Source organism: Ictidomys tridecemlineatus, chromosome 5, assembly GCF_052094955.1.
Source record: "Ictidomys tridecemlineatus isolate mIctTri1 chromosome 5, mIctTri1.hap1, whole genome shotgun sequence".
NCBI lineage: Eukaryota > Metazoa > Chordata > Mammalia > Rodentia > Sciuridae > Ictidomys > Ictidomys tridecemlineatus.
Genome location: NC_135481.1, coordinates 99,580,270 through 99,597,901, shown reverse-complemented (window position 1 = coordinate 99,597,901; position 17,632 = coordinate 99,580,270). Strand labels below are relative to the sequence as shown.

Sequence of the window (17,632 nt, the reverse complement as noted above, 5' to 3'; positions counted from 1 at the left end):
GAGAGGCAGCCTGGCTGGCTGAAGTAATAAGCTTGCTCTAATTTGATTTTAATTGGAGTCAGTGGTCTTTTCTTGCATCCTGGTCTAACATTTTGAAGGCCCCAGTGAGATGACCCTGCCAGACCAGACCTCAAGACCAGACTGCTAGAAATTCTAAAGCTGGCCTTCACTCTGGGGCTCCCAGCTTGAGAGCCACTCTAAGGGGTGCGCTTGAGACTTTCCAAGGCCTCGGAGTGAGCCTTCGGTACTCAGAGTACTGCAGTGAACTGCCACCCTAATACAATTAGCAAGCATCTGGTGGAGGAGGCCTCCATAGGTAAGTGGTGCCTTTATAATATCTGGTAATCAGTTAAGGGAGATCTCTTCTGAAGATAGAGAAGTGGCCTGGTGAGGCTCACATGCATGTACTCCTGTCCGGGATAGTAATGAGATATCATTCTGTCCTCTGTACTGTTCTGTAGGGAATTCCTCTGGAAGGGTAGAGAGGTGCCGACGGGCACGAACATGCTCCTACCCCAGGAGCTTTAGCAAGATGTTGCATTGTTCCTATGTTTTTCAGTTTCAGCACCGGGTTTCTGTTTTCTTGTATTTTGTTCTGTGTTCTGTATTTTTTTTTCTGCCTTTTTTGTGTGACTTCTGTAGTAAAAACTTAAGGAAATTGGACATGAAAATAGGTAATAAAGCAAGTTAGCCTGACAGCCCTTTGAACTGTGTTTTAAGGAACTTCGATAAATTTTATCCTTGCTATGTTAAGCAGGATTAGAGAAATCCCTAGTTGGCTGCCTGGAGCACACCCACTGCAGAGGGAAATGCCTGCTAGGGTTCTAAGAACTGAGCATCTTCCAGATTAACAAGTGAAACTCTTTTAAAACCCCTTGTCCCTCCAGATCAAGAGAGTCACAATCTTTGGGGCGGAGTCCCCTGTGTTTCTCTTTTGTTAGAAAAGCAATAAACCTCCCTTTTTTCTTTTTCTCAAAACCCTGTCCTCATTATTAAATTTGTGTTAATTGGCTTCAAGGTCAGGAACCAAACTTTCAGTTACAAATTTTGACACCTCAGGGGGGACTCTAAAGGATAGTCCCTTCTTGGGGAAGTCTATCACTCCAAACAACTGCATGCCGAATATGTAAGGTTAATTTTTTGAGAGTTGGCTACTGAAAAGTTAGGAGATATTTGAGCATGCCTGGGGTGGAACCAAACCAGAGGAGCTAATCCTGTAAGTAAAAGGAGGGACTGAGGGACTCCCAGCAGCTGCTGAAGCTCCTTTTGCTTCGGGGAACTCCCACCTTCCTTCCCTGCACTGTAAGGATTATGCCACCTCTGTCTACTTAAACAAAAAGAAAAAAGAAAAAGGGGACACTAAATTCAGTAAAGTTGCTTGATTTTACATTTCAGATTGCCCCTCTGTGAAAGCATCTGGTCCACTTGTGGGGACATCTATGGTGCCACTGGTGTAGGAGTCAAATAGAAGTTAGAAACTTGGGGAGATTTTTTTTCTCTTATTTGCTCTGTTTTAAAGGTTCCTGTCTGACGGCCATAGTTTGGAGCTCCTTTCTGTCTGTTTGTTGTTGTATTTCTTTTTATTAAATTAAATTTTTTATTAAATCTTTGTTTATATCTGTTTCTGGCCCTTTAAGACATGGGCAGTAATGTGTTGTATTGTAGATTGTTTCTTGGGAATGATCTTGGCTGAATGTGTCTCTAAAAGATGATGTTTTATTGTAAAAATCTGGTATCTGAATGGGTTTTTGAAGCATTGCACTATCTTGCAGTTAAAAGTTGGGTTTAGGTGATTGTTTAATTTATGATTTCACATAATTCATGCCAGAGAACTTAAATACTTATGATGGAAAACTAAAGAACTCTACTTCCAAGTTGGCAAGTAACTCCCAATCATTCAGGTTTTTTCACCAATTTTTAAATTGGGTAGCTGGGAAGATGTCACTGTGTATACCAGTGTGTTAATTTGGACAAGGATAGTAAATCATAGTACGGTATCTCTTCCCTTCAGTGTGTAGGACCTGGAAAAGGAAAGTGTTGGATTGGGGGTTGTTCTGGCTTATTAAGATGTTGAATAGGGGCTGGGGATGTGGCTCAAGTGGTAGCGTGCTCGCCTGGCATGCGTGCGGCCCGGGTTCCATCCTCAGCACCACATACAGACAAAGATGTTGTGTCCACCGATAACTAGAACATAAATATTAAAAATTCTCTCTCTCTCTCTTTAAAAAAAAAAGTTTTTTAAAAAAAAGATGTTGAATAGCAACAGTCTTAAAAATTTTTAAAGCTTAATTTTGGATATAGGTGGTAGTGTGTGGTTCTCTTTAGGAACTTCAGAGCAAAGAAAGTAGCTTAATGATCCTGAAGAGATTTCTTCTGATGGTAGCTTTTATATTATCAAGTGAGCTCCTATTTTCAGTTTTGTGTGAGCAAGTTTTTCTAGAGTAGAAAAATTTTTCCTTTGACAAAACAGGATGTAAAGGTATAAAATTTTGTGAATTGTATCTTAAATTTGTATCATAACATGAACTTGTATCATCAACATCTGAACCTGAAAATTATGACTTATGGTTAAAATGTCTTAGGCATGAGGTGTCTGCTCAGAATAGCAGTTTTCTCTGCTCCTTCCAGACCTCAGCCAGAACTTATGTTGAAATGCAAATGAAAGAAGCCTGCAAGCTCAATAGGAGACTGATCTGAGGCCTAAGGGGGGAAAAAAAGTAAATTGTATGGTATTTACTAATTACTGGCTGGTCATATTTTTTTAGGACTCTTGCTTTTTCTTAGATTCTGTATTTTTTTGAGCTCATGATTTTGATCCTATAGACCTAGATTAATGTTTTTCTGATCAGTTCTATCTTTGATCAACTGTGGAGTTTTTAAACATTGCAATGGAGATTTCACCTGCAATAAGCCACAAGGCCTTTACTACTGTGTTATGTGTGCACACTTGTGTTATGTGTTGTATGTCTATTTGTACATATGTCCGTATATCCTATATATGATATACAAATAAACAGATATAAGGAGCGCTCATAAAAAATTTTAAAAATTGGATCCAAAGATCTTTAATTCATGTGATTTAAATGGTTCAATTTAAATTGGGTAAACAGATAAAAATAAATGTTTTTAAATTTAAGCTTATAAGTTTTTCTAGGTGGTCAAAAAAACTAATAAAATATTAATGTCTATAAAATGTCTAATATGCCTTGGTTCTAGGACTTTCCTTCAACAAGGAAAAATAATGGCTTATGCTGTTTAATACTCTTGTCTAATATTTTGAAATAAATAAAGTAAATTTGATATGGGATTACTCATTCATGAGTACTTTTGTTAGATATCTGATTGATTTACTAAGGTCTGTATAAGTTTGTTTTTACAATAAGTCATGTGTTAAAAAGACAAAAATTTCTTGGGCTGGGGATGTGGCTCAAGTGGTAGCGCGCTTGCCTGGCATGCGTGTGGCCCAGGTTCGATCCTCAGCACCACATACAAACAAAGATGTTGTGTCCACCGAAAACTAAAAAAAATATATTAAAATTCTCTCTCTCTTAAAAAAAAAAACTTCTTAAAACATAAGTTTACCCATACCATTGTGTTTATTAAATTTTATTTCTTTTTTTCTAGAGCAAGCAACCATAAAAATTAAACAACTGGTTAAATAAGAACTGTTATTTTAGAGCATTGTACTGTCATTTCTTTAAAAGCTAAACTTGGTTAATATTAAAACATCAATGTAATTGTGATGCTATTAATGGGCTCATATATTCCAGGTATACAAGTCTGTAAGGTAGAAGCTTTAAAAAAGCATTGTATCAACCTTCTAAAGTTGTATGGTAATTTTAAGCTTAAAAAAACATATTGGGGATTTATTTACCTGTTATCAATAAGATATGTAAAGTTTTATGTTACTTTTTACATTGGAGAACAATTTAAATGTATTTTTAAGTTAACAAGAGCCTAATCTATGTAAAGGTTAATATTGTAAAGCACAAAGTATTTTGCTACCTTTCCACAAAAGGTTAAAAATTTTCAGCCTTTCTTTAATTCATGTTTTAGATGTGATATTATATTGTGTTAGCTAATATTCATGTAAACTTGAGCAACAATTTATGTAAGCTTTGTAAAATGATGTTTAAAAAGCAAAGATCAGCTTCAGAACTAGAGCACTTAAGATTTATGAAGAGCCCTGCCTTACGTGAGAATAGGCTCTGTGTCCCATCTTACTATGTGTGAGAATGACTATGAAAGCAGTAGGCCAGATTTCAGTAAATTTAAAGTTATGTTCAGGGCTGGGTATGTGGCTCAAACGGTAGCATGCTCACCTGGCATGCGTGCGGCCCAGTTCGATCACAGTTTAGCACCACATACAAACAAAGATTGTGTGTCCGCCGAAATCTAAAAAATAAATATTAAAAAAAATAAAGTTATGTTCAAAAGTTTTTTTTTTTTCTGTCAAGATTACTAGGATCTCAAACAGGGGATATAATATGTAACTCAGCCAAAATTCAGGATACCTATTACACGAACTAAATATGTTTTACTCTTGTTAATTTTATTTTGTAATTTCCTTATAAATGATCTAAAGAGTCCCTGTGTTTTGCAAAGGTGTTGCTTTAAGAACTGTTTCTCCTTTGTTAGCAAAGCAATAAACCTCCCTTAAGAACATAACCTGTGTTAATTTAAATAATAAGTCATCACCTACAAGATAGATAGGATAATACAGACCCCAATTAAATAAAAAAGATAAATAATTGTAAAGTTATAGACATTAAAGCCCAGTACTCTTAATATAAGGCTGTTAAAATTTATTTTCTGGATGTTTAAGATTATGTTTTAAAATTAAAGTTAAATTAAAAGGGCCAAGAAAAGCAATATTTGGCTCTTGCCCTCTGAGTCAATCTGAATCCAGGGAACAGGGGACTTCTCTAAAGAGCTTTGCAACTCTGGGCCACATAACCTCCCGATCAGGGAGATTAATGAGACCACTGGAGAACAGAAAGCCAATCAGTGCATTTGTTATAAAGAGGAGGGTCATTGGAGAGGGAGACATCCCTGAGGCTTCCAAGGAAAGCCACATGGTCAAGCAAGACCTGGACCCATCCTAGCACAAATGGCACTAGCAGAACTGAGAAGCTGCTCTCAAGTTTCCCCAGGAATGACTCCCATAAAAACTCAGCTGACTGTTAACAATAGATAGAAACAAAAGTCAGTTTTACTGCTTCATCTTAAACAATTAGCAAAGACAGTTAAAACCAAAACACAGCCATTCCAGGACATTTAAAATTATTATTATTATTATTACTATTATTATTATTTAAGGTATACACCTTATGTTAGCCTCCCAAAATAAGTAAGACTGGAGGCTACAAAGAAGGATTCTCAGACAGAATTGCCTGATAACTATAAAAAGAGACTATCAAGAGGAGCTGCCAGAGACAGAAGTTTTGTTTAAGGCCTACAGATATTACTAACCTACACAGGTAAGCTTGGTGTTTGCTATTATGATTATCCATCCCTGAGTAATATAATTAAAGGTTTCTCTATTAGAACTGAGGCTCTAATGACCTTCATAAATTCTGATGCCGGGGCCAGCAAAAATGTAAACTACCATTTGTGTTATGCTCATCAAAGTTTTGTTATCTGTAACCCTCCTTTGTTTAACTTTCTGGGCTATAAAGCTGGGCTGCAAGAAAGATGCTGGGCTGTCTTGTTCCCGAGGTTTTTGTTGGGAGAGGCAGCCCGGCTGGTCAAAATAATAAGCTTGTTTTAATTTGATTTTAATTGGAGTCAGTGGTCTTTTCTTTCGTCCTGGTCTAACAATAACAATATATGAGACTGGGTAATTTATAAAGAACAAAAGAGTTTAAACACTTCTGGAAGCTGGGAAATTCAAAGTCATTTCTTGTGAGAGTCTTTTTGCTGTGTCATCTCAAGGCAGGAAACTGAAGTGAACACATAAGCGATGGGGAAGGTGACTGAACTTATCCTTTTATCAGAAACCCACTCCCATGATAACTAACCCATCCCCAGGATAATTAATCCATTCCCCCGATAATGGCATCTAGCCATTTATGAGTGTAGATTTTCTTTTTCTTTTTTCCTTCTTGTGGTGCTGGGGATTGAACCCAGGGCCTTGTGGGAGGCAAATACTCTACCAATTGAGCTATATCCCCAGCATGAGGGTGGAGTTTCTAAATGCTGAGTCACATGAACAAAAGTAGGACACATGAGAAATGATTGATTCCAGCTTTGGGGCACGGCGTTTATAAGAGGAGCCTGGAACTTGTGCTTTAAGCAAGACTACTTGAGTCATGTTAAAGGGACATAAGAGCCAATTTTAAGGAGCTCCCATAGGCAAAGCTAGGAAATCTTGAAACACATAAAATATGTTAAAATCCACGTTTCTAATGGCACTTTAAAAAAAAATCATTCTTCACCTATGAATCTAACTCAGTATTTTGATAGTTGGTGTAGAATCAATTCTTTTTTTCTTTCTTTTTTTTTTCTCTTTTTGGTACTAGAGATTGAACCCAGAGGTGCTTTACCACTGGGCTACATCTTCAGTCATATGTATGTATATGTGTGTGTGTATATATATATATATATGTGTGTGTATGTATATATATACATACACATACATGTGATTGAAGATGTATACACACACACACACACACACACACACAATTTAGCTGTATTTATTTATTTTTATGTGGTGCTGAGGATCAAACCCAGTGCCTCACAAAGTGAGGCAAGCATTCTCCCATTGAGCTACACCCCCAACCCTTATTATTTATTTATTTTCAATTCTAAGACAGGGTCTGTCACTGAGTTGCTTAGGGCCTTGCTAAGTTGCTGAGGCTGGCCTCAAACTTGCCATCATCCTGCCTCAGCCTCCTGAGCTGTTGGGATTATAGGCATTTACCACTGTGCCTGGCTCCTAGAATCAATTCTTCATCCTACTTTTCTTTTATGAGTATTTTATAACAGCCAAATAGTTGATGAGGAGAAGTTTATTTTTTAATATAAGAATTACAATAAATAAGTGCTTTCTAGAATTGAAAAAACAGTTTTCCAGATTCTAATGAAATTATCTATCAGTTTTAGACAATGATCATGATTGATTGCCAAAACTAGTAGGTGGAAGATGCAGCTGTTTAAAACGATGAGATAGCCTTTATTTTTTACTGTCCCTGAAAATTTTTCATGAAAAATGTCTCTCTCTCTCTCTCTCTCTCTCTCTATATATATATATATATATATATATATATATATATATACCCCCCCCACACACACACATATACATACATAATGCCAGCTGTTACCTATGTGCTTATATGTATAAATATGTAAATAAATTTTTGAAAGGATATACATCAAATTGTTAATAGTAGCTATCTTTGGTTAGTGGAGTTATGGTTATTGGTGTTTCTGTGGCTATTTTGTTTATCAGTATTTCCTGATTTTTCTATTGTGAATTTTGGATTACTTGTATATTTAAAAAGTTTTTTAAAGGGCAAAGTTTGGAAGGGCAGATGCAAAATTTTTTTAATCAATATTTAATTTGTTATACAATGAGCAAAGCATTATGGGCATAATTTCAAAAATTTAATTTGAAATAAATAAGATGGGTATATAAAGTTCTGAAAATAAGTTAATAAGTTAGTTATTTTCCAAAAGTGTATCTCAAAAATAGAACATAAGTTGGAGTGGGCTTGAAAAAGTTGATTTTAGAAACCCTGAAACTTTGATTGACTTATTTAGGCCAACAGAGTAAATTAGCAGTTAAAAAAATCTAGTGCTTGGATGGGGTGTTATACCAAAAAATATTGTGTCCTTAGTAAGAGGTTATTGCTGGTGTACCCTGCATGGGTTAGAGCACATCTGAAATGGCTGTTTGTTTTAGCCCCTTACTTTGAGTGGAACAAATGAAGTGGAGCAATGAAACAGGACCTGCATAGTAGAGGCCTTGTGATGTGGAGATGGCCAGCCCCGGTAAAAGCAACCTATGGGAAGTGTGACGGCAGACTACAAATATTTTGAAAGGGTGTTGTGGGGAGGAGTGATTGCAGAGTAAATTTATTAGGAAGCAGTTTTCACTTAAGTCAGCATAGGGAAGAACTTTCTATTCTCATTATCCCTCAGGGAATTGGGTCTGTTCACAGAGTGGCAGAAACTGGGGAATAGCTGACAAGCATCTTAGACTCAGTTCTTTTGTTGAGAGGAAAATGGGTAGCCTGAGCTCAAGATGTTTCTACCCTCGAGACTATAAATCGACAAGAAAGAAATATAGGGCTATTTGTATACAAGAAATAGAAACTAGATTAAGGTTGGATCACAAGTATTTGCCTGTCATTTTCACTTTTATGACATTCTCAGTGTTTGAGGTTTACCTCATTAAGTTTTATTTTAATTGGGCACAGTAGCACACACCTGTAATCCTGTAATCAGGAGGCTGAGGCAGGAAGGTTGCAAGTTCAAGGCCAGCCTGGACAACTTAGTGAGACTGTGTCTCAAAAAAAAAAAAAAATGCTAGGGATATAGTTCAGTGGCATAATGTCCCTGGTTTGATCCCCCGTACCACCCAAATCAAAAACATTTCATTTTTGTATTAGAAAGTGGACTTGGGGCTTCAGTTTCTTTCTGTCTTGACCAGAGGGCACTGAACTAATGGCTATCTAAATGTAGAAAACCAGATTTTATCTGAGTGTACAGGGAAAGGCTGAACAAGTAAACCACAAAACTAAGTAACACCTGATGTTTAAGAGCACAGTCTCTCCCCCTTAGTTTTCTTACCTGCAAGATGGCAACAGTAACACCAAGCTTGTCCAGAGCTTGGGAGCATGACCTTCATTATGCATTTCACTTATCTTTCTTTCTTTTTTTTTTTTTTAATGATGCTGAGGTTTGAACCCAGGATCTTGTGTATATGAGACAAGCATGCTACCAACTGAGCTATATCCCTAGCCCTCACTTGTATATTTATTGAGGGTACCTACTCATTCAAGAAATCATGGGTAATGAATAAATGAATTAAATCACAAAAGTCCTTTACTTGACATTGGATACAGTAACCTGAGCTTATTGAATGTAGAAGTGACACTCTGTAATTTGACACTGAATTCAGTTCATTTCATTGTACATTCCAGTCTGCCTTCTGTGTTCTGCCTACTTTATGAGAATTATGATTCTTGAATTAGGATTGATTTTGTGAGGACTTGTTTTGCAAAATGACTTATCTTTTTTTATGAATGAGTTTTGATGGTTTGAGAATACTTTGATGTGATGTCTTGAGTCATTTTTGTTCTGGGACTCTGAGAATATAAAGTTTATGCCCAAAATATTTTTGGTTGAAACTGCTAGTATTTTTTTTTAAGTTACAGATAATTATAATTGGGTTCCCTTTCAGATATTGATTCTTTGTTTCCATTATTTTCTAGAGAATGAAGATCTAGAAATCACCAAGGCCATCTCTGATCTAGCACCCTATCCCTCGCGCCACAGGTAGGGAAAAAAAACTGTTTTGGATAAAGTGCATTCAGAAGTTTTATCTTCTGAGAATAAATTGGTGAATTGGTGAAAGAAGCAGACAGCAGTTTAAGAGGGATGACAAGTAATTAATCAGCCTTAAATGGGCCTGGGGACAATGTCAGATCTATTATAAATTTTTCTTTTACTCTCATAGAATAAAACCAACAAATAATCTAGTGTCATGTTGTTAATCTGCTCCTGAAGATTTTATTCAAGTGTGAAAACACTTGAAATAGACTCCAGGTGGACTTGTGAGAGAATGTATTTTTTTTTTAACCTAAACTATGTGTATGTGTACACAGACAATTAAAGGCGATTTTTTTGTCATGTAATTTTCAAATTAAACCATTATGATAACCTCTAGGTTACTGTAGGTTATAATTTCCTTCCCTGTCCATCACATTTACCCACCATCACTGATATCAGAGTGTATAGCAGAATTCTGAAGTCTAGAATGAGAGAAAACCAAACATGAATGGAGTAATTAGTGACTCTAATAATTGATGAACACAGAGCTAATAGATATTGTAGTCCAATTGATAGTTTCATGGTATGTTATTTAAAATCTGTGGTGTCCATGCCCCACACAAAAGGCATTTTAAAAATCTCTTAACTTTTTGAGTTATATTTATAAGTTTTTTCTTTTTTTGTGTATGAAATAATTTGATTAATATTATAATATAGTTGGTGATAATAATACTCATACTTTATTAAACATTTATCTGTAATAATGATAATAATAGTAATGATAATATCAAAATATCAAATATTCCTATTTGCTAAATATTATACCAGGTGTTAAAGTGTGTTATCTCATTTAATCTTCAACCCTAATGAAATAAATACCTACTTTTTTTTTTAAGATGAAGAAGTGAAACAGTGAGTTCAATAATTTGCCCAAGTTTCCATAACTATAGCTTATTCTCATACCAGGAATAGAGGGTTTTATATATGTATATATATATATTTTTTTCTTTTTAGTTATAGATGGACAATACCTTTATTTTGTTTATTTATTTTTATGTGGTGCTGAGGATTGAACCCAGTGCTTCACATGTGCGAGGCGAGTGCTCTATCACTGAGCCACAATCCCAGTCCCAGGAATAGAGGTTTTGAGTTTTGTGCTTAGAGCTGCTAAATTATTGTATATAACAACCTTCCTCAAGGCTTTGGTTATGTGAGACAGTTCACATTCTCATCAAGCCCCCCCCCCACTCCTTTCTATCTTCCTGCCTCTGTTCCTTTTTTGCATATGTTGATTTGAAGGCTCTTTGGAGGTAGATTTTGGCACAGAATGGTTTTATCCTCCTAAAAATAAATATATTTTTTTGAAGTAGAAACAGAACATTCTTAGACCAAAGGAAATTTAATTTAAAATCTTGGGAGTCAAGAAAAAAATCCAGCAAGTCTGATGCTGGAAGCTTAGTGCTTGTATTTTGTGTCTACAGGAAATGGAAGCAACAAAACTCTCTGTCATTTTAGTGAGGCTGGCCAGGCTCTCCCCACCCTTTGGGCTGTCCTCCCTGTTCCAGTTCAGCACAAACCAAAAAGCTTAAATTAACTTGGAGATTTTTCCTCTACGTGACTTATCACCACCATCAAGTGATTTGCAATTTTTCTTTCCCAAAATACCCTTCAGTAATCCTCCAGGACATAAAATGCTAATGTGAACATAAATTTATGTGGCTGTTGCATGTCCAGTTTTAAAAAAATTTATAAGTAGAACCATGTGTTCAAAATAACACATTCAAAGGCAAAGACTTGGTTTTATTTTATTTTTGAGATCCTGGGAATTGAACATAGGGCCTTGCACATGCTAGCAAGCCCTCTACCATTGAGCTGTACCCCCAGCCTGACACTCAATTTTAGATGCCACAGTAAGATCAAGGAAATGGGGCTGGGGATATGGCTCAAGCGGTAGCGAGCTCGCCTGGCATGTGTGTGACCCGGGTTTGATCCCCAGCACCACATACAAACAAAGATGTTGTGTCTGCCAAAAACTGAAAAATAAATATTAAAAATTTAAAAAAAAAGATCAAGGAAATGATTCAGATTGACTCGTGTAGTCCCGAAACCTGAAAAATAAATATTAAAAATAAAAAAAAAAGATCAAGGAAATTATTCAGATTGACTCGTGTAGTCCCCCCATCCCATATTATAAATGGTAATATGATCCAGAATTCCTTTTTTGTTCCCAAGTTAAAATTAGCATATTAATTAATTTTTAAAAAATTTTTTTTCGTACCAAGGATTGTACCCACCGGCACTCAATCATTGAGCCACATCCCCAGCTCGTTTTTTGTGTTTTATAGACAGGATCTCAACGAGTTGCTTAGGGCCTCACTGAGTTGCTGAGGCTGGCTTTGACCTCAGCAATTCTCCTGCCTCAGCGTCAGCCACCTCCTGCCATGGGGATTACAGGCATGCACCAATGTGCCCAGCTAGCATATTCATTTATTAATTCAACAAATATTTTGGGTTGTGTACTATTTATTCATTCACTAAATATTTGTTGAGCATCTACTATATACCTGGTATTGAAGGTACTACAAATGAATAAAACAGTCCAAGTCACTGGTCTCACAGATCTTATACTGTAGTGGGGGAGACAGACAGAAAACAAATATGTAGCCTGCTTCATAGAATCTGAGTTGTCATCTCACCTGTAAGATGTGCTGTTATCTGATGTACCATCTCACCTGTAAGATGTGCTGTTATCTGATGTACCACCAAGAAAGAGAGTCTAATAGGGATACCAATAGCCTGCATCTTCAATTAAAAGATAGAGACAAGAAAAGCTCAGCAAGAAAATATGAATGTCTTAAACTTGGCACTGTTTAAGGGGAGGAAAAATACCTTCCCTGAGAATATGAACCACAAATCATAGTCATCAGTTTGTTGTCTAATTCACTGTGCTCATATGGTAAAAACAAAATCCTTAAACAGAACTTAATTTCAGGGTGTCTCAGGCTGGTAAGGTCCCTGCACTGGGAGAAGCACACACAGCCCTCCTGTGGGAGAACTCAGTGTTAGTCTAGACCTATGGCACTTTTAAGACATCATCAGTTTTTAAGAGATTCTATATTTCAGTTCTGTTAAAACCCAAAAACTGAGGGATGGGGTTGTGGCTTAGCTGTAGAGTGCTCGCCTAGCACGTGCAAGGCCCTGGGTTCGATCCTCAGCACTAGATAAAAATAAATAAATAAAATAAAGATATTGTGTCCAACTACAACTAAAAAATAAATATTAACAAAATATTTACACAATAAACTAATGTGTATCTTGCAATCAATAAAATATGTTACATAGTATGTCAGGCAGTACTAAGTGAAGAAACATGAATCAGGGTAAGGGTATGAAGAGTGAAAGGGTCAGGGAAGGAAGAGCCATTTCACACCCTATATCTAGGGAACCTCATGGAATGGAATAGTGGTGCAGAAAGCTGAAGGAAGAAGGCAGCCATAAGTGAGCTAGAGGAAGACTACTGCAGGCAGAGGATACAGCAGGAGTGGAGAGGAGTAAGAGAGTGTTGGATGTGACTGAGGAGCATCAAAGATTCAGAGGCCGCAGTGGCTGGAGTAACCTTCTACAAACTAGGGATTCTAGGAGATGAGGTGAGTGTGCTCGTGGGCGGGGCTTGCTTTTACATGCTGTGCATTCAGAAGGAAGGAGGCCCAGACCCTGACATTAGGCTTGCCTTCTAGAAGAGGGGACAGAAGAAGCAGAAACAGACTAAAAGTTTACTGGGTTTAATTAAAAGTATTTTAAAAAGTATTAAAATAAACTCACAGACCAATTTAAAACTTTCACTGGATCACTCAAGCAAGCCTGATTCTCTTGATTGCTTTGATATAGGTGGAAGGCCTTGGATAATCCTAAAGATGGCTCTGTTTATCTGAAGAAGAGATAATTTATAAATTTATAAACTAAGAATTACTTTTCTTGTTTACATTAACAAAGGAGAAAAGTAGAAATAAAGAAATGTTGCCCTAAAATAGGGCATCAAATATTTACACTTTAAAATATTATTGTGGATCCCAAAGAACTTTTTTTTTTATGCGAGTTTTGTAAGGTCAGGCCATGGTGGTGACCAAAAGGAGGCAGATTTAAAAAGCCTCTTATGAGGATTTATTGAGATCCTACTCCTGGGCGGAACTCTGTCAGACCCACAGAGCGGATAAGAGGGTCTGCGGAGAAACCGCTTAGGGGATCCACAGGACTGGAATTTGATGGGGCTTAGGGCAGGAAGGGAGGGCTTGGGACAGGAAAAGGGGCTCTTAGAGTCCCTTGTCCCACTGGAGTTGGTGGGGAGAACTGGCCGAGATCCAGGGTTGGCCAGGAGACTGCGGTTCCCTCAGTGCCTGATGGGTGTTTCTTTCACCTGCAGGCTGCCTGGTGCTTTGTTCCTAATTCACCTTCATCGACCTGACAAGTTTTATCTATCAATATTTACTATATTAGAAATTAAAATGAAAAATTAGAAAATAATTATTCATTCACTTAAAAACAACAAAGTTTTTAACTTTATATGTATTAGTTTAAATAACACATCTTAAAAGAAAAGCAGCTAATTCCCAAAGTAACAGTAATGTAGACATTATAAATCTCTTTAATGCCTGGATTTAATAAAAGCCCAATTAGATTCTCATCTCTGCTTCAAGTTGCAATGTCAGATGTCTCTGGAAAATCCCACTGCCCACTCTTGACAGTAAGAGTTAAAAGGAAATAATATTTTATTATTAGTATGAAAACACAGATTTTAGTTGTATTTGATTTTACAGACTCCCTGAAGGGTCCTAAGGACCGCAGGAATCCCCAAACTATCCTTAATAACTGTTGCTCTAAAAAGCCATGTCAGTTTGAAAAAAATTTATATTTTAGTTTTAGGTGGACACAATATCTTTATTTTATTTTTATGTGGTGCTGAGGATTGAACCTAGTGCTTCATGCATGCTAGGCGAGTACTCTACCACTGAGTCACACCCCAACCTGCCATGTCACTTTTTATTGGCAACAGATTTTCAAAAGACCTGGGGTATTGTGCTCCAGCCCTGATACTTAATTCATTTTCTAGTCTCTCTGAAGCCAGAGAAATGGAGGGATACATGAATCATTCCTTTGCCTCTTCAAAATCAATTATTCACATAGCTGTGTTTTCAGTCATTAGGATAGTTGATTATTGGGCTTAAAAGGAAAGACTGGGAAGCGGCTTCGTGGGAGAGTAGTTGGCTGGTTATGCAGGAGGCACTGGGTTTGATCCCCAGCAAAAAAAACCAAAAAACAAAAAAACAATTGCCTCTGGCAGTGAACTGGGATATCCTGGGTATGAAATGGAGCTGCTGAAAGACTTTGCCCCTGAGGTAACTGTGGAGAGGGACGGCCTTGCAGATCATCTGGCACTGCTGTTCATCAGCCTCTGACTTAGGCAGGCCTCCCACCCCTTGCTTCCTTCTGGTGACTGTATAGAACCAAACTCAGAGTCTATCTGTTGAAATCATGTGGAGTACGTCCCAGAGTGAGGAATAGTCAGACTCATGAAAGCGGAGAATAGGATGGTGGTTATGCACAGGTCAGGGCATAGGATAGAATGGGGAGGGGCTCGTCAAAGTGTTCAAGACTTCAGTGAGATGGGGGAGTAAGTCCTGGAGATCTTTGCATACTATGGTGACTATGGTTAATAATAATTTTTTATACTTAAAAATTGCTAATAGATTTTAAATGTTCTCACACACACAAAAAATATGTGAGGTGATGGGTGTATTAATTAGCCTTATTTGATCATTCCACAGTGTTTATGTGTGTGTGTGTGTGTGTATAATATTTTACACATAAATATGTACAATTTTTATTTGTCTGTTAAAATAAATAATAGAAATAACACCAACAAAGAAAATCAGACTGGGAATCCATGTCAGATGACGGAGCTGTTTTCTATGGTTCTCAGAGCCTGGGACCTAGCTTTGTCAGTCCATGTGTCCACTTGTGGTCAATGCCTTACTGTGGGCCAGTTCAGCCCCTGGCAGCGGGGAGCTGAAGTGACAATGGACCTAAATGCAAAGGCAGAGAGTGGAGGTGGGGTGTCCTTTGAACCCTGTTTTATTCCAGAGTTTCTCCAAGACTGTTGTGCCTTTCTGAAGAGCCCTTGAATTGACATGCTCTCTTCTTCTGGGAGGCCACAGATGGTATGTCCAGTGAGTAAGGATGCCACAGAAGATCTGCAGGGAGCAACTAATCCCTCCAAGGCTCCAGCTTTGGTGGAACAGCATTTGCTGCCTGCAGACCAGGCCCACGTCCGCAACCAGGTAGGGAGCATATTCTGACTCGCTCTCATACAGAGGAGTTTGGGGCACCAAAATTTAGATACATAATGGAAGGGTTGGAGTTAGAAACCATAGTGACCTTGCTTCCAGAATTCTCTCTTTGTTCCCTTTATAGCATTTCACTCTTAATTGTTTTGTGAATGATTATCTGTATCTCCCACAGGGCCTGTTAATTGTATTAACATATAATAGGTACCTTTTCAAAAACTGAAGTTTTGGAAGAAATGTTAAGTGTTCAGTGTTCTCTAAAATCCTCTTGATGTGAAGGACCTTAGCATTGGACTATTTTAGTTTCACTTTTCTGTGGAAGTTTTACTTAGTATTTATGGTAAAGATTCTATAAAAGTGGTGTTGGTAAGCAGTGGTCCTCTTGCCACAGAGGTCTTCTTGCCATAGAGATATGGATGGTAGGGATTGTATGTATTATTATTAGCATAGATATTATAATAACAATCACTATTTAATAAAAACAGCAAGCATTATAATAACATTTGTATAATGCTTTATAGTTTACATAAGTTTTTTATCTATAACACTATTCTGAGAACAGCCTTGCAAGATGGATACCATTGTGACCCCCTTTACCAAATGAGGAAACTGAGGCTATGGCTATGCAGCTAAATGAGTTGCAAATGAAATCTGTTGTTCAACCTTTTGGAAAAGGAAGGATTCCTTTAGCACACTAGTCAAAGTCTGATTCACTTCATCTAGTAATGGAGATAATAACTGGATTGCTTATTCTGCCAAAACAGATACTGTGAAAACCTAGCCTGGATGTACCATAAACTTGATTTATTTGTTTCTCACAAATACAATTCCAGCCTCCTAACTGTATTGCTGACTTGCTGCTGCACTTTCCCCAGTGGGCAGTAGGTGTAGATTTCAGTAGGTGTGTCCCAGCTGGAGAAGGAAATAAGGCATAATACCATGAAACAGTCTGAGTGATTTGAAGGGAAACCCAGCATAGAGAGATAGTAGGCTACTGTATGGGTTATCGAGGGCTTTGGGTATCAAGTGCCGTTTGTATTCGTCCATACATGTCAGGTATCGGGCAGCAAGAGCACTCTTCAAATGCAAATCCTGGGGCTGCTCTAAGATGAAATTGTTTATAGAACATAGTAATGTTGAGGGTGAGAGCTTGAGGTGTAGATGAAGGAGAGGGAGGGAAGAAGAAAAGAGAGGGAGAGTGAAAATGAGAGGGAGGGGGAACAGACTGAGACTGGAAATCAGTTTCTCTATGCAGCATTTTGTTGAACTGGCTGATAGTCATATAGAAGTAACCCTTGAGTGGGACATAGCCTCAGTGTAGAAGTAAATCTTGTAGCCAGAGGCTGTGTGGCAGAGTGGGAGTTGAGCTAGATGATGGGAGCACTGGCATGAGAGAAGCCACAGACAAGTGCTATGCAGGCTAAGGTGAGACCAGGCATGGCCCAGAACACTGGATGCCAAAGGCAGGAGCAAGCTGAGAGGATGTTTGTGGGGAAGGATTGTGAAAGGGTATGGAGCAAAAAGACTTCTGTAAAATTGCAAAAGGTAGGAAAGAACAAGAAAGAATTTTTAACCCAGGGAACATTTTTCTTTTAAAGTAGAATTTAGCATGGTGTGGTGTCTATCCCAGCTACTTGGGAGGCTGAGGCAGGAGGATGGCAAGCTCTGGGTTAGCCTGGGCAACCTTTCAAGGCCCCGTATCAAAATAAAAACATAGAATAAAAGGACTGGGGATATAACTCAGTGGTAGAGCACTTGCCTAGCACGTGTGACTCCTGGGTTCAATTACACATACT

General features: G+C 37.7%; 1 protein-coding gene across 4 annotated transcripts in view; it reads left to right on the top strand.

The window, feature by feature from the left end:
• The window catches only part of Tmed8 (transmembrane p24 trafficking protein family member 8), a 47,425-nt gene that overhangs the window by 20,569 nt on the left and 9,224 nt on the right, over positions 1–17,632 (top strand). The window contains exons 2-3 of one of the 4 annotated variants that reach the window (XM_078050600.1): positions 9,440–9,501; positions 15,701–15,830. In XM_078050600.1, the coding sequence (XP_077906726.1) occupies positions 15,708–15,830 (123 nt within the window). In that variant the 5' untranslated portion in view covers positions 9,440–9,501; positions 15,701–15,707. Of the gene's footprint in view, positions 1–9,437; positions 9,502–15,633; positions 15,831–17,632 lie in introns of those variants that run through there. The other 3 variants (XM_078050597.1, XM_078050598.1, XM_078050599.1) reach the window with 3 other exon arrangements.